The following is an 18793-nucleotide window of genomic DNA, read 5'->3' on the forward strand; positions in this document are numbered from 1 at the left end:
AAATGATAGCCGGCCATAGAGCACATACTCAAAATCCTAGTACTTGGAAGGCTGAGACAGGAGGATGGTAGATTTGGGGCCAGCTTCAGCAATTTAGCAAGGCCCTCAGCAATTTAGTGAGACCCTGTTTCAAAGTTAAAAAGAGGGCTGGGGGTTCAGCTTAGAGGTACAGCCCCCGCCCCGGGTTCAGTTTCCAGCACCACCAAAAGCACGGTGAAATCATGTTTCTTGTATGAGTCTGACATGAACGTGGGTGACATCTGGCGACGTGTCCGTGAGTGAGGGGACCAGCAGGACCCTGCTGCCTGCTGGGAGGAGCCCCGGAGCCCTGCCCAGATCTCCCCGTTGCTCAGCAGGTCAATGGGCACTGCGACAGGTGGCGAGGCAGAGCTGGCGGGGGTGGGAGCGTCCTCTCTTCGGCAGGGCAAGTGCAGATCTGCGGTGGGCATCCTTTGCACCCCCTCAATGGACACCTCTCAGTCAGAGCGGCCCCGGCGTGCGGCGGCATGGAGGAGCATAGCCGCTGGTGCTTTGCTCCGTTTTCAGGTTGTCCTGAGAGCAGGCTTTGCAGAGGCCTGGGAGCCCTGCGTGCCGGCCGTGCAGTTGCCCAGCTCCGACTCTACCTGTGTCCTCCCTGGAAACAGGCTGCCCACCTGGTGGGGTTGCCGAGGGCTTGGCAGGCTGCTGACAAGGCGTGGCTGGCGGTGCTTGTGCTCCCTGCGGCACCGTGTGAGCCTGGCCGCCCCCGAGCTGGGCCGTGGCTGCTGCTAACGCTGCCCAGGAATCCCCACGGCCACGCACCAGCTGGGCCTGGACGCTGGGCCACCCACACGGATGGGGATCCCGTGCCTGGAGTGGAGGGCCTGGGCAGCCTTGGCAGCTGCAGGGCTCCCAAGGGCTCGCTCCTCGCGCCTGGTCTCTCCCTGACACTCAGCTGTGGTTTTGCCGGGGCCCGTTGCTAGGGTCCAGGTGAAAGTCACTGTGCCCAGCTGCCTAGCAAGATCGTACACACAGGAAACCGACTACGCCCCAGGACAGGATGCCAGTCCTCACCCAGCCCTGAGCAGAAACCTGGTAAATAAGACGCCGCAGTGTCCACATGGCTCTCTGGTTATAAAGGGGCCTCTGAGGAGGTGAAGAGAAGGATTTCCTTCTCTCCTCCCCAAACCCAGGTCAGCCGGCTCTGCGTGCCCTGGGCAGCCACATGGGATTCGGGGAGGCCAGTAATGCAGAGCGAGGAGAGTAGGAGAGTGGAGTTTTTGTTTTTTGTGCTACTGAGGATTGAAGGGAATTCTACCTCTGAGCCACACCCATAGCCCCTCTCTGTAGATTCTGTAGATGTTTTCCTGTGTGTGTGTGTGTGTGTGTGTGTGTGTGTGTGTGTGTGTGTGTGTGTATTATGGGGATGGAACCCAGGGGCCTCAAGACTATACCTCCAGACCAATTTAAGTTTTTATTTGAAACCAAGTCTGACAGGGTTGCTGAGACGTCTACTAAGTTGCTGAGGCTGTCCTGGAACTGGTGACCCTCCTGTCTCAGACTTCAGGTACTAGGATTACAGGCATGTGCCACTGCCCCTGGCTCATAGTGTTTTTTGGTGTGTGTGTGTGTGTGTGTGTGTGTGTGTGTGTGTGTGTGTGTGTTACTGGGGATGGAACCCAGGGTCATTCTACCTCTGAGTATACCCCAGCTCTCTTTTTTATTCTTTTTATTTTAAAAGAGGGTCTCACTGAGTTGCAAAGGACCTCACTAAGTAGTAGCTGAGGCTGTCCTCAAACTGCAGTCCTATCTCAGCATCCAAAGTGCTGAGACTACAAGCGTGCACCACCACGCCTGGCGCAGTGGTGTTTTTAATACCAAATAAGCGTCTGTTCTTGGGGAAACTCTACCCTGTATCTACAGATAGCTCGTCTTTTCCAAGCAGTAGCCAGAATTACCAAAAAGTCTCAAACCAGGGAAACATTTTTAGTTTAATCTATTCCAGGAGAAATAGGTGACCTGAAGATTGTCCCCAAATGACCCCTTTTGGGCCGCAACACCTCTCCCAAAGTAAACCACGGTCCAAGAACATGTTTGCATAGAGGAGCAAACCACCACTTAGGCACTTGCCGTCAGCGGGCGCATTGCTTAGCGTGCTTGAGGTCCATTTGTGTTGGTTTTTATCTTACATTTGTTCGCACTGTGGGACATTCTTTCACTCTTTCAGAAGAGCAAACTTGCACGACCCGTTTGCTCACGAAGGGCCCCAAGCACACCCTGACAGACACTTGAACACACGTGTCCAAGCTCCGGGCGCCTTGCAGTATTCAGTACTACCTCACCCAGCGCCGTCCTTCGCTTTACTCTTTATGACTTGCGCCTTAAATCGTGCCTGACGCCGGGCGTGGTGGCGCACGCTTGCAGTCCCAGTGCTGGTGAGGCTCAGACAGGAGGATCGCGGGTTCATGACCAACCTCAGCAACTTAGACCTGTTTCAAAATAAAAGAATAAGATAGGGCTGGAAGTGTAGCTTACAGGCAGAATACCCCTGGGTTCCATCCCCAGTACCACAAAAGAAAAAAACAAAGACCCTACCTGTAGCTGGGCATGATGGCACACACTTATAAGCCCAGTACTTAGGAGGCTGAGACAGGAGGATCACGGGTTCAAGCCTAGCCTCAACAACTAGCAAGGCCTTTGGTAACTGAGACCCTGTTTCAAAATAAAATAGGCCGGGCGTGGTGGCGCACGCTTGTAATCCCTGCGCTTGGGAGGCTGAGACAGGATCGCACAGGTTCGAAGCCAGCCTCAGCTACTTAGTGAGGCTCTCAGCAACTTAGTGAGACCCTGTTTCCAAGTAAAATACAAAATAGGTCTGGGAGTATAGCCCAGAGGTAGAAAGCCCCTGGGTTCCACCCCCAGTACCACCAAAAAAATAAAAAATAAGAAAAATAAAACCTAGCTGGGAAGAATGGCCTGGGTTCAATCTTAAGTACAAAAAAATTTAAAAAATACTCTCTGTGCTAAAGCCTGCTTGTGTCTGTGGAGGGGGACAGCTTTTCTCTTAAAGGGAGAATGACTTCCTGGACCAGCAAAGCTGTGAACAGAAGGCCCGGGAGGCGGCTGTGGGCGTGAGAGCCCTGTGCAGGGAACTGGCCAGACCTGGTGCCGTGTCGTGAGGAGACCTTGGCCCAGGAGTCCTAGAGGGATGGTCCTAAAGGAAGGACGGGCGGCGGGCATTGCACAGATGATGAGGCTCTAGGCTGCACGGCACCCGAGGCGCTCCCAGGGCCCCGCGGGCTACGGAGGCTAGAGATGCAGAGGCCATGCGGAAAGGCTGGCCTTGCTGGGCCAGCGCCTGGTGTCCAGGAGGGTGGGCAGCGCAGGGTCTGGGTGAGGAGCAGGAAAAGGGATGCCCTGCCTGGGCTCCCAGGGTTGAGCAAGGCTCAGCAGAACCGGCAGCTGGGGCAGGGCTGGGCTGGTGGTGGGCGGCCCCTCCGGAGCTGAGGGCTCAGCGTGGTGAGGGCCCGGAGGGCGGAGAGAGAGCAGAGCCCTGGGCACCCAGACCTGGCATCTGCCTCACAAGCTGCTGAGGAGGTGGGGACACGGGGATAGGAGGAAGCCGGGTCCCTGTGGCATTAGCTCAGGCAGGAGGGCTGAGGGGCTGGAAGGGGTGCCCTGCCCTCGTCCTGCTGCGCCTCAGGCTGTGAGCCTGGAACCCAGAGAGGGCAGCCTGCAGGTGTAGTGACAGCCTTTGTGTGGCAGGTGGTGGCTTCCCTGAAGCCCCCACGTGGCTCCCTGCTCACTCGATGCCCTCATGGTTAAGAGGCAGCCAAGCCCCTGTGTTCTGGGGTGTCAAGTGGCCCCCAGGACCCAAAAGTTTCTGGGGTCATTTAGGAACGGACTGAATCATCCATTAGGGCACTGTGGGTTCACGCCGGATGAATCCTGAAGCTCTGAGTGGCGAGGGGCCCTGCGGACACGGCCTGCATGCTGACCCACAGTGTGGGTGGCTGCGTCCTGCCGTGGGGGGTCTCTCGCCACATGACCACCTGACACCTGCCGTGAAAGGGGTTTGTTTGCTGTTAGTGGGAGTACGGGTGGTCTTGGAAGAAGATTGAGCAGGGTGGGGCGGACCACGATTCAGGGGGTGTGCTTTCCATGGCCAGATCCCACTGCAGGGGAATGCAGGGGGCTGGACTCGAGGTGACGGCTCTGGGCGAGCCGAGCAGGGGCAGCCGCCTCTCCCTTCACCGGGCCCAGCGCCTGCCTGCTGCACTCTGCATGCTCCGCAGGACAGCGCCTCGCTCCCCAGGGCCCTGGAGCCTCCCCCGGGTCCTTTTGTTGAAGTAATTTTGGGATCACCTCTTTTGGCAGCTCTTATTTTTGTCTTGGCTTCGTTTGGTTTTATTTGGTGCTGGCGGTCAAACCCAGTGCCCCACACCTGCTCAGCGCTGGCTCCGCTCTGAGCTAAGGTAGCCCAGCCACCCGCCATCATTGTGACGAGCGCTCTCTCCTTCCATCACGGCAGTGCAGGCCTTGGGTTCTACCTGTTGACCTCGGCCTGTCGCGAGCCCAGCCGCTCTGGGACGTGCAGCAGTAGCCGCGGGACACACAGCAGGCCGCGTGCACGTGTTCCGCCTCTGGGTTTCCCTCCCTGGACTCCACCAGCGAGAGTCAGAGACACTCAGAGGGCTGGTGTGGAGCTGAGCAGCCGAGCACTGCATGCATGCACCAGACCCCGGGTGTGATCCCCAGCACCACAGAAAAAGAAATGAAGGCCAGGCGTGCTGGCACGCTTGTAATCCCAGCATTTGGGAGGTGGAGACTGGAGGATCGCGGTTCCCAGACAGCCTCAGCTACTTAGCGAGGCTCCTTGCAACTTAGTGAGACCTTGTTTCAAAAATAAAGAACTAAAAATTAGGGCTGGGGGTGTCGCTTGGAGGTAGAATACCCCTGGGTTCCATCCCCAGAACTGCAAAAAGAAAGGAAAGAAGAGGAAGGAAGGAAGGAAGGAAGGAAGGAAGGAAGGAAGGAAGGAAGGAAGGAAAGAAGGAAGACAATACTCAGACTAAAAAAAACTTGATCTGCACTGGACAATGGCTTTTTTTCTTGTGATTATCCCATAAACAATACTGTATAATAATTACTTTTCTTTCTTGTGGTACTAGAGATTGAAACTCGAGGCATTCTGCCTCCGAATACCCCCAGCCCTTTTGTTGTTATTATTATTATTTTTGTGGGGGGGGGGTCGGGAGACAGAACCCAGGGGCGTTCGACCTCTGGGCTATACCCCCTGCCCCATTTTTATTTTTTATTTTTATTTTTTGGTTGTACTAGGAGTGGAACACAGGGGCTTTTCTACCTCCGGGCTATACTTTATTTAGAAACAGGGTCTCACTGAGTTGCGGAGGACCTCACTAAGTAGCTGAGGCTGTTCGCAAACCGTGATCCTCAGGTTTCAGCCTCCAGAATGCTGGGATTACAAGCATGCGCCACCATGCCTGGCTTATTTTTTGTTTTTGAATCAGGAATTAGGTTGCTGGAGCTACAGACCTCCTGAGCACTGGGGTCACAGGCACGCGCCACCACGCCTGGCTGCATGACAGCCGCTTCCACAGACTTTGTGTTGCGTTAGGGATTCTGAGTCACCTAGAGGTAACGTATGGTCTATGGAAGATGCCCCCGTTTTACCCCATTTTACACAAGGGGCTCGCGCATCCTCAGAGCTTTGTTTTCGGGGTTCCGGATCAGTCAGTCCCCCAGGGCTATTCAGGAAGGACCATATATAGAAATGAATAGAGCTCTGTTCCGGCTACTTATAAAGCAAGCAGCTATAGGCCTTTGAATTCATGGAGGGTGAAGTCAAGGTTAGCAGAGCAGGAGCGCGAATAAAAATGAACGTGGGGGCTGGGCGTGGTGGCGCACGCTTGTGATCCCCGCACTTGGGAGGTGGAGACAGGAGGTTCGGAGCCAGCCGCGCTAAGAGACCCTGTTTCAAGAATATAAAATAGGTCTGGGAGTGTAGCCCAGAGGTAGAAGGGTTTCCAGGAACCCCAGTACCACCAAAAAAAATGAACGTGGGCGCTGCCCTGGCCCCACACAACCATGCTGGGTTTCTCAGCATAGCCGGTCCTGGCTTACCAAGAGCAGTGACCAGCTCCCGGCCTGTGCTGAGGGCTGTTGTTTTGACTTCTGCTACTTAGGAGCTGCTTCCAGTCTAAACATACAATCAGAATCTCAGTAGGTGGTTTGCAGCCAGCACTTTTTTTTTTGGTGGTACTGGGGTTCCCAGAAACCCTTCTACCTCCGGGCTACACTCCCAGTACCTATTTTTATTTGGAAATAGGGTCTCTTAAGCCAGTGCGGCTGGCTTCGGACCTGCGTGATCCTCTTGTCTCCGCCTCCTAAGCTTGGGGGTTACAAGCGTGCGCCACCGCGCCCTGCTTTCCCGGGTCATTTGACCTCTGAACTCTGTGACCTGGCAGTGCGAGCTGCAGGCAGGCAAGTGAGCACCAGGTAGTCAGCTGGCTCTGGCCGGCCCGGGCGCCCGGGAGAACTAGAGGGATGAACGATTGCTTGGTCCTTCCCTCACCGCCTCCTGAGGCGGCCACCCAGTGACCAGCAGAGCCGCCAGCCCAGATTCGCCCCCTGTGCCCTCAACAGGGTGTTTCTGGGAAATTGTGTGTATGTGCATACATATACATACATGCATACATATATACACATATGTATTTTTTGAGGTACTAGGGATAGAACCCAGAGGCTTTCTACCTCCAACCTACACCCCAGCCCTATTTTTTATTTTAAAACAGGGTCTTACTATTCTTTATTTTAAAACAGGGTCTCACTGACTTGAGAAGGGCCTTGCTAAGTAGCTGAGCCTGGCCGCAAACCGCAATCCTCCTGTCTCTGCCTCCTGAATGCTGTGATCACAAGCATGCGCCACCATGCCCGGCTATTTTTTAATTTTTATATTAATAGTAGTAGTATTAGCAGCAGCAGCAGCAGCAGCAGCAGCAGCAGCAGCAGCAGCAGCAGCAGCAGCAGCAGTGTGTTATTGGATTTGAACCTAGGGACATTCTACCTCTCAACTATACCTCCAACCCTATTTTATTGTTTATTTTATGGGTTTGTTTGTTTGGGGTTTTTTTTGTTTTTTGTTTTTTTGGTACTGAGGGTAGATCCCAGGGACTTTTTCTACTTCCAGGCTACACTCCCAGACCTATTTTACACTTTATTTGGAAACAGGGTCTCACTGAGTTGCTGAGAGCCTCACTTAGTAGCTGAGGCTGGCTTTGAACCTGCGCGATCCTCCTGTCTCTGCCTCCCACACACTGGGATTACAAGTGTGTGCCACAATGCCCGGCTCTTATTGTTTATTTTGAAACAGGGTCTCACTAAGATGCAGATGGCCTCGCTAAGTTTGAGGCCCGTGATCCTCCTGTCTCAGCCTCTCAACTGGGATTACAGGCATGTGCTACCATGCCTGGGTTTATTTTGTTTTTTTAGACAGGCTTACTAACTTGCTGCGGGCCTCGCTAAGTTCCTGAGGCTGGCCTTGAACTTGTCATCCTCCTCTCAGCCTTCCAAGTACTGGCATTACAGGCATAAGCCACCATTCTCGGCTTGTATGTTAATTCAATTTAGAATATTGAGCCTTTCAAATGCAAGAAGATCTGATTAGTAAAACAAACAAACAAACAAAAAAACACTACCACATCAGACATGAAGGGCCCATGTTCTTTTGAGATCCAGGCTCTTGAACTTACACGATCATGTTCGTGAAGCACAGATGTCGCCTCTAACTGGACCCAAATGCCCCTCTGCCCACCCACTGTAGGCCCAGGGGCATCTCAGGCTCACTGTGGCCACCCTCTCAGGCCTCCTTTGTTGCCCCCACACTGGGGACTTCTAGGTCCCAGTGGCCATGCTGCACCCAGAGCCCTACCACCCTGTCTCCCTGGTCTTGCCCACCAGCAGATCTGGTCAGTCCTGCCGGCCCTCTTCTTGGTCATCCCCGGGCCAGGCCCCCTGCCCCCAGGGTCCATCCTGACATCGCCACACCACGTCAGTCCTGCCCGCTGGCCCGGCCTGGCTCCCCTTGCACCCCCCCCCCGCCGTGCTTCCTGGCCCCCTGTCTGGCCTCACTTTAACCCTCCGCCCTGCACAGCCCTGGCCCTGCCAGGAAAGCAAAGGGAGACAGAGCGGTGCGCGATGATGGCCATGTGTGTCGTGTCCGAGTCCCACCACCTCGGCTCACATAGCTGCCTCTGGCCCTGGCCCTGGACCGGTGGGGAGCAGGTGTGGGGAGCCCTGGACAGGGCCGCACCCGCCGAGGCCCAAGCCCAGCCTCCCTTTTCAGTCTGGGCCTGGTTCCTCTAGCCCCGGAGCCAGCTGGCGGCCCTAGACACCTCTCATCCTGACCACCGAGGCCACAGCCCGTGTCCACTCTCTCTCTCCTGCTCAGGTTGTTCCTGGTCATAGAGTATGTCAACGGGGGGGACCTCATGTTCCACATGCAGAGACAGCGGAAGCTTCCGGAGGAGCACGCCAGGTGCGCTCGGGAGGGCCTCCCCAAGGGTGGGCGCCACCTTCCCCCAGCGCGGCAGGTGGGAGGGCCCCAGAGATGGGCTCCCATCTCCTCCTGCGGCATCTTCGTATGTCCAGAACGGGGCACGAGTTCCTCGGACACGCTGCCGGCAGGGTGAAGCGCGGCAGGCGATTGGCAGCTCCGGTGGCCACAGCCACGGGCCTCCCTGCGCCCCGCCGTTCTCCCTTCTCCCCTCCTCACTTCAACCCCACGCAGGTCTGGAGGCAGAAAGTCAGGAATAGCTCCCTGCCCACTCGCCGGCTTTTAAAAAACGGCGGCGAGTACACCTGACGTGAGAGTCATTCCAACCTCTTCTTTCTTCCTTTTCTTTTTTTGTGGTACTGGAGGTTGAACCCAGTGACAGTCTACCTCTGAGCCCTCTTTTATTTTTAAATTTTAAAACAGGGTCTCACTATGTTGCTGAAGCTGGCCTCAACCCTGAGATCCTCCTGGCTCAACCTCCCAAGAACTCGGGCTACAGGCATGTGCCACCATGCCTTCTAGCCCTTTTAATTTTGAAGCAGGGTCTTGCTAAGTTATGGAGGCTGGCCTCAAACCTGCAATCCTTCCGTCTCCGCCTCCCAAGTACCGGGGTTGTAGGCGCGGGCCAGTGTGCCAGCTTGGCTTCTTCCTGGAGTGACCGTCCCGATGGGCACAAAGGAGCATCCTTGGAATTCCGTCTCCCTGACGGCAGGCGGTCCAGGCGTCTGTCGGGTCTCGCTGTCCTTGCGCGCGGCCGGCTCTGCCACGGTCAGGGCTCGTGTTGAGGCTGGCCAGCCAGTGGCCAGCCGGCCGCCAGCGGCCCTCCCTCTTCTGTCCCAGGTTCTACGCTGCCGAGATCTGTATTGCTCTCAACTTCTTGCACGACAGAGGGATCATCTATCGGGACCTGAAGCTAGACAACGTCCTCCTGGACGCCGACGGGCACATCAAGTTAACAGACTACGGCATGTGCAAGGTGGGCGACGCCCCTCGGCCTGGCCCCGTGAGCCCCGCCGAGGAGCGCACCAGCTGGCCACAGCGCACCGCGGCTCCTCTGCTCGTGACCCCGCGTGCAAGCCCCTCCTGCCAACTCTGTCCCCACAGGAAGGCCTGGGCCCCGGAGACACCACGAGCACTTTTTGCGGAACCCCGAATTACATCGCCCCCGAGATCCTGCGGGGGGAGGAGTACGGTGAGCACGGCGTCCAGGCGGGCGTGCGTGGGGCCCCGGACCCTGCGGGCTCTGGGGAGGAGTGAGCACGTGGGCCCAGCAGCCTCTTCCCTGTGAGCAGGGAGGAGGGTGGCCCGAGCTGCCGGGGCCGCTCACCAAGGGTTCGAGGCACGGCTGGAGTCCTGACCCCGAAGCCAGGGAGAGGTGTTACTGACCATGTTACGCCCAAAATTAGCACGCAGGCGGGCACGCCCTCACTGTGCCCCGACGGCATCATCCACCCTTGGCTCCTGTCTGAGCCCACACAAACCCCGTGTGTCCACGAGTGTCCTCCACAGGACCCTAGGCAGGACTCCTTACCAAGGAGCCCTAGGAGCAGAGGGAGGAAAAGGGAGCAGAGACGATCCGGAGGCTGGGTCAGGGCCCGCCCGCGCGGCTGCAGAAACCCCGTGTGCCCTGGTGCCCTGTGAGCCAGGCGCCCCTCCCCCGGCGCAGAGGCGTGCCTCTGCCCCTCCTCCTCTCGTGGGAAAGCACAGTGGGACGCGGCGTGCCTGTGTGGTGTGCACGCGGCTTGAGCACACGTGGCCTGTGGCAGCCATTTTGGATGTGTGCGTGTGTTTGCTCGGCATGCACATACATGTGCATTGCACACCCCCACCTTTGTAGCACAGTATTTCAGTGGGCATATCATAAATGTCCCTTTACATATATTTACACATTTTTTGCCATAAAATGGGGTGGGGTCAGGCAGGGTACACGGGTAATTGGGTTGGAGAAGCTTCTTCGGTCCCTCGTTGCCCCGGAGCGGTAAGAGCTGGGGTGTGGTGTGGCGGGCAGGTGGGCCATCTGGGGCTCTGGGGGCCAGTGCTGGTGGGAGCCCCTCCCGCTCCTCACGAGCTCACACACATTCCTGACGGGCCACCCGGATGTCAGAGAAGCAAAGCAGAGACGGTAGAAGAAAGTCTAGGAAAGCATTTTGTTATCTCAGAAAGAACCTTTGCAAACTTAAAGCAGAAACCAGAAAGGACAGGTGGATGAACACTGCTCGTGAGTGTGGCCGGGCCGCGCAGAGTGAGAGCCCAGGTGCCCAGGGATGGCCGGAGCGTAGGTGGAGGGCTGGAGTCCTCAGGAGGCACGCAGGACAGCAGGCGGCTGGGCGGCCCCCGGACACCAAGCGCGGCTTGCCCGGCCCAGCCCCGCGACCGGCACCCACCGCCGCCTGCCTCCCCAGGGTTCAGCGTGGACTGGTGGGCGCTGGGCGTCCTCATGTTCGAGATGATGGCCGGACGCTCCCCCTTCGACATCATCACCGACAACCCCGACATGAACACCGAGGACTACCTTTTCCAAGGTGTGTGGGCCCGCATGGGCCCAGGCCTCCTCCCTGCACCCGTCCCTTTGCAGAGGCAGGGAAGAACACCCCCACCCCCCCACCCCCGGCGGGTGCCTGCAGGACTGGGCCAAACAGCAGGATCGATCCTCTGGCCAGCCCTGTGCCTGGCGCGCACACCTGCTCACAGGGGCCTACAAGGGGAGAGGAGGGCGGCCCACACTCAGGTCACCATGGCCATCTGGAAAGGGAGCATTTGGATGGAGCCCTGGGTGGGCCCCAGCCACCAGTAGGGCTCCTTCCTGTGGGAAGCCAGGCGCCTATCCTGTCCAGAGTTGTTGCTGGGGTACCGGCCCGGGACCGGGCTGTCCCTTGGCGCCCTCTGGTGGCCAGGGTGCAGAGGCCGCCACACCCGAGCTCTCAGGGCCTCGTCATAGTCATCTATGACTCTGCAAAATGTTTACTGTGCACCTCCGGGAGGCCCCAGAAGGACCGGCCAGGGTTCCAGGACCACAGGCAGAGCCAGCCCAGCAAGGCCCGCTCTTCCCGGTCCCATCTCCTCCTCACAGTTATCCTGGAGAAGCCCATCCGCATCCCCCGGTTCCTGTCCGTCAAAGCCTCCCACGTCTTGAAAGGATTTTTAAACAAGGTAAGCTCTGGCCAGGTGACAGAACGCCCCCTTGGTGACTCCCTGGTTCCAGGTGTGTCCTGGGACGGGCGGGTGGGATGCCACTAGATGACCAGTGGAAGCGTGGGCCGAGCCAGGGGGGTCCCTGGGGCTGACATGTCCTTTTTGAACTTGACCCCCAGGACCCCAAAGAGAGGCTCGGCTGCCGGCCACAGACTGGGTTTTCTGACATCAAGTCCCACGCGTTCTTCCGCAGCATAGACTGGGACCTGGTAAGCCTTCACAGGATCGCCCCCACCCTGGGCGAGGGCCCAGCAGGAGGCGTGTGCGTGCAGTGTCTGCCCTGCCGCCTGTCCCCGGGACAGGAGGGTCAAGGGAAATGCAGGGTATGGGCTCCCCGGGGGCCCCAGAGGAGGTGGATCTGTGATCTGCTGGAACGAGGAGGAGGAGGGCCAGGGAGCTTGCAGGTGGTGTCCCCTGGCCATCTTGGGCTTGGTGCCAGAGGCCACCATGAGGGTGCTGGCTCTGAGAACCCAAGCAGGGTTCAGCCCAGAGAAGGACAGTTTCTTTGGTCCCGTTCGTTTTCAGAAGCCGCCTGGGGGCTGGATGTACAAGCTGCCCAGTGGTAAAGCAGTTGACTTGTGAGCGCAACACCCCCAGTACCAAGAAAAAGCTGCCTGGTCTCTATCCATCTACCAGTTACCAGGCAGGACATGAGCCCGGCCTTTATGGTTTCACTAAGTCCATTGCTGGTAACAGAAAAATTGAACTTTTTTTTTTTTTGGTAGTACGAGGGATGGATTAGAAAACCCAGGGGGTTTCTACCGCCGAGCTATACTCGCAGACCTACTTTATTATTTTTTTAATTTGGAAACAGGGTCTCACTAAGTTGCTGAGAGCCTCACTAAGTAGCTGAGGCTGGCTTCGAACCTGTATGATCCTCCTGTCTCAGACTCCCAAGTACTGGGATTGCAAGTATGTGTCACCACGCCTGGCAAAATTGAGCCTAATTTATTTCAAAATATATAAGCAGCTTCTAGAGTTACTGAAATACAACCTGTAAAATGAGTTATTTTGAAGGTAAAAGATAAACCTGCTCTTTGAATATGTTGGAGGGTACTGGGGATTAAACCCAGGGGCAGTCTGCCTCTGAGCTACACCTCCAGCCCTTTTTATTTCCTATTCATTTATTTATTTTTTTTGGAACTCGGGGCTGAACCCAGGGACAGTCTGCCTTTGAGTGACGCCCCCAGCCCTATTTTATTTTACTCTTCGTTTTTGTGTGTGCGGTGTGTGTGTGGCCCTGGGGGTGGAGCCGGGGGCTTTCTACCTCCGCTGGCGTGCGCCACACGCCCGGCTGCTTTTTAAATTAGGAGCAGAGTCTACTGAGGTGTTTGAGAGTCTCACTCTGTTGCTGAGGAAGCCGTCAGCCTGCAGTCCTTCTGTCCCAGCCTCCCGCATGCTGGCATCCCAGGGATGTGCCACCATGCCGGCTTTAATGACTACATTTCGAATGGCCCAGCTCTGGGGTAGTGGGTGCCCCACACACACTGGGGATTAAACCCAGGGCCATTCTGCCTCCAGTTCCCTGACCTTCACGCACCGGCCACAGCCAGCACTGACAGCTGCACCCTGGCCTCCGTGGTCTAAGCAGGCTCTTGTCCACGCAGCTGTCAGAGGCCACAAGTCCAGCTCTGTGGCCCTGGGAGGAGGTGGGAGGAAGCGGTAAAGACAGGCTATGGCCCCCTTAGCCTGGCAGCCTCCTCACAAAGCCAGCCCTGAGCCGGGTGTGGTGGCACACTTGTAATCCCTGCGCTTGGGAGTCTGAAACAGGAGGATCGCACAGGTTCGAAGCCAGCCTCAGCTACTTAGTGAGGCTCTCAGCAACTTAGTGAGACCCTTGTTTCCAAATAAAAGATAAAAAAAAATAGATCTGGGAGTATTGCCCAGAGGTAGAAAAGCCCCTGGGTTCCATTTCCAGTAACACACACACACACACACACACACACACACACACACACACACACACACAAGCCAGCCCTGTTTACCCCCAGAGTTCAGACATGTAGGAACCATATTCAGAGTATTGACTCTTTTTCTGATTTTTTTTTTTTGTGTGTGTGATACTGAGGATTGAATCCAAGGGCATTCTACCTCTGAGCTATACCCCCAGCCCTATTTTTTATTCTGAAACAGGGTCTCACTAAGTTGTGGAGGGCTAAGTTGCTGAGGCTGGCTGTGAACCTACGATCCTCCTGTCTCAGACTCCCAAGTACTGAGGTTAGAGGTGAGTGCCACCACACCCGGCTCAGTGCTACAATTTTTTTGTTGAATTTTCCTGCTCACCCCCGAGCCAGCCTTGCTCGGCGTGCGTGCGCGGGCGCGACGTGTGCTTTATTCTTTGATGACCAGTGTCTGACCCCGGGGTCCCCCAGCCCGGGTCCCTCGGCCCAGCTGGAGGTTCTGTAGCTCCTGAGGAGCACACAGCTTGGTTGTGTGGCCCACCCCAATCCCTCTGAGATCCTCCTCCTCACCCCAAGGAGACACCACGCACCGCCAGCAGTGACCTCCCTCCCCTCCACGGGCATCTCAGTGAAACGGAGCCATATACAAGGCAGCCTTCGTGTGTGGCTTCCTCGGCTCAGCCGCGCTCCCCTATGGGGCTCACTACGGGGTAGCTGTGTGGCGCCTTGTACTTTTATGGCTGTGTATCTTCCGTCCTGGGATGGCCCTCCCCGTGACTGCCTGCCCCTTGCTCAGGTTCCGCACCTCCCCTTGTGGGTATGGGTCCCTTCCCCTCTGCACACGCCTGGGGTGAATGAGTCCTGGGTCCAAGGTCTCTGTAACCTCTCAAGGTGGCTGTCTTCCACAGCAGCTGCAGCCCAGCGCCACAGGCTGCTCTAGGTGCAGTGGACACGGCGTAGGACTGTCCCGGAAGTGAGAGGGCAGGTGCAGGGTCCTCCCGGTGGACTCGGGTGCTTCCTGCCCCACGCATGCCCGCACTGCCCTCGATGGTGCCACAGTCACACCTTCCAGGCTTCACAGGGCGTCCACCTGCCGGGCCTGGGCAGCACCTCTGCCTCCGTGCAGCTAGACAGCAGGGCCAGCCAACAGGGTCTGGACATCAAGGTTTGCAGGCAGCATGGCACCATTACAGCTGTCAATTGAAGCAGGAGGGGCCTGGGGCCTGGTGAAGCGAGGGTCAGAGGGCCTGTGCGTCCGCAGGACAGCACTGGGTGCTGCCCAGATTCCCGTCTGCAGGCGGGCCAGGCAGGCCTCCACCTCCTTTGTCTCCAAAGGTTTGGTTTCAAATGTCAGCAGGGACAGACAGCCAAACTGCCTGTAACCCAAGCCTTTGGGACTCTGGCTGACCTGAGATCCTGTTCCCTGGAGCCAGACCTCTGGAATGGCTGATGAGTGGGTGGGGCCTTTGGGACCCAGGGCTGGGAAGCAAGGGCCAGAACCAGCCTCGTGGGGACCTCCCCTTCCCTGGGACCAGAGCCATCCTCCGGCACACGGTGTGTGCTGTCCCCCCAGGGGCTGCCCACTGTCCTGGACACGGGGGGCAGAGGGGACTCTGGTGAGCAGCTCAGGCAGGCGCCATAGCCACAGGCCTGGCAGGCAGGAGTGGGCCACATCCCTGCGTTTCGGCTGGCAGAGCCTGGTGGGACGGCCATGGCGGGATTCCAGCGATCAAGGGCTGCTGGTACCAGAGGCAGGCGCAGAGCGGCAGTGGGGAACAGAGCCCTGCGGGGCTGGTGCCGGGGTCCCCGAAACCTCCTCTCCTGGCCCCAGGCTGCTGCAGAGGAGACCAGGTCTCTGAGGTGGGGCTGCCCTGCATCGGACAAAGCCGTGAGCAATGCCCTTGCCAAAGTCACAGTTCCCCTCCTGGGCATGGGCTGGGGCAGGGGCAGCTGAGGGGTCCACAGGCATTGCGGCCACTGGGGCCTTCCGCTGCCGGCAGGTGTTGTGGTAACTACCCTGTGGACAAACACTCACGGGCCAAGGTCATGTGCTGTCAGTGGGCGCTGGAAGAGGTCCTGCCTCCAAGTGAAAGGAAGTTATGGACCTCTTCCTGGTCACAGTACATGCAGTGCAAAGGGCCTGTGGCCCGGAGAGGATGTGACAGGAAAATGTAAGAGGACAGGGCGAGGGGGGTGTGCAGCTGCACCCAGGCCGAGGCTGACAGAGGGAGGGGCGTGGAGGCAGTTGTGAGAGCCTGGCAGTTGTGGCGGAAGGGGTCATGACTAGCCGGGCGTGGTGGCGCACGCTTGTAATCCCAGCATTTAGGAGGCTGAGACCAGAGGATCGCGGTATGCAGACAGCCTCAGCTACTCAGTGAGACCCTGCTTCAAAATAAGGAAGAAAAAATAGGGCTAAGAGTGTAGCTCGGAGGTCGAATGCTCCTGGGTTCCAGCCCCAGTACCAGAAAAAGAAAGAAAGAGAGAGAGAGAGAGAAGAAAGAAAGAAAGAAAGAAAGAAAGAAAGAAAGAGAGAAAGAAGAGGTCATGTCTGCCAGTAGCCCCGGGCTCTTGGCCCTCACCTGGAGAACAAGCAGGCCCTGCGCCACAGTGGACACCCTGCGCTCAGTCCCTGAGCAGGCAGCTCTGCGCCCTGGGCCGAGGGTCCAGGGCCTCGGGGCCTTTCCTCTCCATCCCCGTCCCTGCGCGTGCAAAGGCAGCAGCTCGCCCAGAGCTCCTTAGGTCAGGAGCGTGGCCTGCCTGCCCAGCCCTGGGGTGTGGGGAGTGGATGCGAGGGAGGGGCTGTGAGTGGGCGGCCGCATGAATGAGCCAGTGAGTGCCTGATGGATGGGATGGGCGGACCAAGCGTGAGTCAGGAAGAAGGAGCCAGAGGAGCCCTGTCTTCCACTGCTCCCACGCGAGGCTGGGCCTGGCTGGCTGCGAGGAGCAGAACCGCACTCCCCCCGCTGGCACGCAGGCCAAGGTGGCGGAGGCCTGGGTCCGCCGTCCTCTGGCGCCCTGATCCACCGGGGTCCAGCCCCACAGACACGCTCAGTGGCGGGTGGCTGTGACCAGTGGGGGGGGGGGGCCACATGGCGCCTGCGCAGGATGCGCCCTCTCGGCACTGGCCTGGTTCTTGAGTGCTGCGAGCATTGTGGAAACAGAGGCCTTTCCCGCCCGCCACGCGTTCCCTCCTGCAGTTTCAACTGGAGAAGGGCCCACAGGCTAGCATGGGTAGGGTGCTGCCAAGTCCCAGCACCTTTGCGATCAGGTCCAAGACATTCAAAAGACTCCAGAGCACCAGGCCCAGCCGGCCGCCTCTGCGTGGGTGGCCAGGGCCCTGGCTCTGGCCCAGGCACTGTCTCCTGTGGCCGGCACTTCCAACATTTTTCAGCTTCAGTAGACTTTTTCCGCTGTCGGATATTTTCTCCTAGATTTTGTATTTAAGGAAAAAAGCATTTGGCATTCGAGTACGAGCCATATTGAAAAGCCGCATTTCTTCCCGTTCTATTTTGTGGTTTCATTTGTGCAAAGAACTAAATCTGGTGGAGGGGCACAGCCCCCAGCTGATGTTCCCGTGTCGTTTTCCCAGCTGGAGAAGAAGCAGGCCCTGCCTCCCTTCCAGCCGCAGATCACGGACGACTACGGCCTGGATAACTTCGACACGCAGTTCACCAGTGAGCCTGTGCAGCTGACCCCAGACGACGAGTAAGTCTTGGCAGGCTGGAGATGCCCCATCCCAGGCTGGCCAAACGTGGGGCCAGACCTTCCCCCACCTGGGCCTGACAGCAAATGCTGGCCCAGCATCCACCTTCCCCTGTCTTCCAGGGACGTCATAAAGAGGATCGACCAGTCCGAGTTTGAGGGCTTTGAGTACATCAACCCGCTTCTGCTGTCCACCGAGGAGTCCGTGTGAGGTGGCGTGCATCTGTGTTGTGGACACGCCTGTGAATGACCCCGTAACTTTATCCTTAACCACAGCATATGCATGCCAGGCTGGGCACGAGGCCCAAGCAGCCAGGGAGGGCCACCGGCCACCAGGACTGCGGAGGGAGGCGGCCCGCAGGCACCGTGCAGAGCAGCCTCCCGTGTCTGCCTGGAGAGGCCGGCTTTGTGCTAGAGGAGGCACTTCCTGTGCCTGCGTCATCGCAGAGGGCTGTCGTGGCCCTGCCCAGGGGAGACTGTCACGCCATCTTGGAGGTGCAGATTTTCTGCAGAAGCCGAACTCGATGCACCGACCTGCTCCTCCAGGAAAGCTGCTGTAATGTCCCGAGGAATAAACGTGCGATGCTGTCGAAGCCCCTGACGCCTTTTTTCTGGGCGGCACCTGCCCGGCGCCCCAGACGCAGTCCACACGTGAGGAGGGGCCTCGTCCACAGCAGTCAGAATGTGGGCGGGGACGGGAGTCTAAGTGCCTGCAGGGACACGCCGCAGGGAGGAACTGTAACAGATCTGGACCTTTTCTAAATCCCGGTAAGTTCCCGTTGTTAACATTTAACAAGTATTTTCGTACAGAGCGTGTAACTAGCCATGGTGGTCTAGGGCTGAGTCGGTGGCACCCTGGCCAGCTTGGCAGCGCTGGCCCCGCCAGGTCCTGGGACGATGAAAAGGAAAATTGGATCACAGAGATTCTAAAACATTGCTAGCCAAAGCACCAGTAGACCAAAAAAAAAAAAAAAAGGAAAAATAAAATTGAAACATTGAAACTAAATCTGCACAAAAATATATTTCTGAAAACACTAACCAGTGCCTCCAGGATGTCTTGTGTTATGTATTAGATTTTTTGGAAAATATTTTTATCAGTGATACAAAATACTCAGAATTAGAAAATTTAAAAAGATTTGTGTGTGACGGACCCTAGCCTTAAAGTTGAACAATGAACCCAGAACACCCACTAATACTGCAGCCTGGGGTAGCACGCCACGGGTTCCCCAAGGAGGGAGGGAGCCCCTCCTCCTCCTTAGGTGAGGGGCAGCCTCCTGAAGCCCGCTGGGCTTTCCTGAAGGAGGGGCCCGACCTGGGCACGTCAGGTGTGGCCAGGGCCGCATTCCAGGCTCCTGACTCACAGGCGGTGTGCAGGAGGGGGCTCCTGGCCCCCCAGCAGGCCAGGCCTGCGCACTGGAGCACCTGCCCATGCGGCCCTCGGCTG

The 18793-nt window shown here is 57.6% G+C and overlaps 1 protein-coding gene across 3 annotated transcripts in view; it reads left to right on the plus strand.

Annotated features, from left to right (window-relative positions):
- The window catches only part of PRKCZ (protein kinase C zeta), a gene marked incomplete at both ends in the record, with an annotated part of 108719 nt that extends 91159 nt beyond the window's left edge, over positions 1-17560 (plus strand). The window contains 8 exons of one of the 3 annotated variants that reach the window (XM_080692588.1): positions 8450-8536; positions 9395-9530; positions 9659-9746; positions 10957-11076; positions 11625-11704; positions 11866-11955; positions 17237-17352; positions 17473-17560. In XM_080692588.1, the coding sequence (XP_080548714.1) occupies positions 8450-8536; positions 9395-9530; positions 9659-9746; positions 10957-11076; positions 11625-11704; positions 11866-11955; positions 17237-17352; positions 17473-17560 (805 nt within the window). The remainder of the gene's footprint in view (positions 1-8449; positions 8537-9394; positions 9531-9658; positions 9747-10956; positions 11077-11624; positions 11705-11865; positions 11956-17236; positions 17353-17472) is intronic. The other 2 variants (XM_080692589.1, XM_080692590.1) reach the window with 2 other exon arrangements.
- Positions 17561-18793: the final 1233 nt, after the last annotated feature.

Source organism: Muscardinus avellanarius, assembly GCF_963383645.1.
Source record: "Muscardinus avellanarius genome assembly, chromosome: 3".
NCBI lineage: Eukaryota > Metazoa > Chordata > Mammalia > Rodentia > Gliridae > Muscardinus > Muscardinus avellanarius.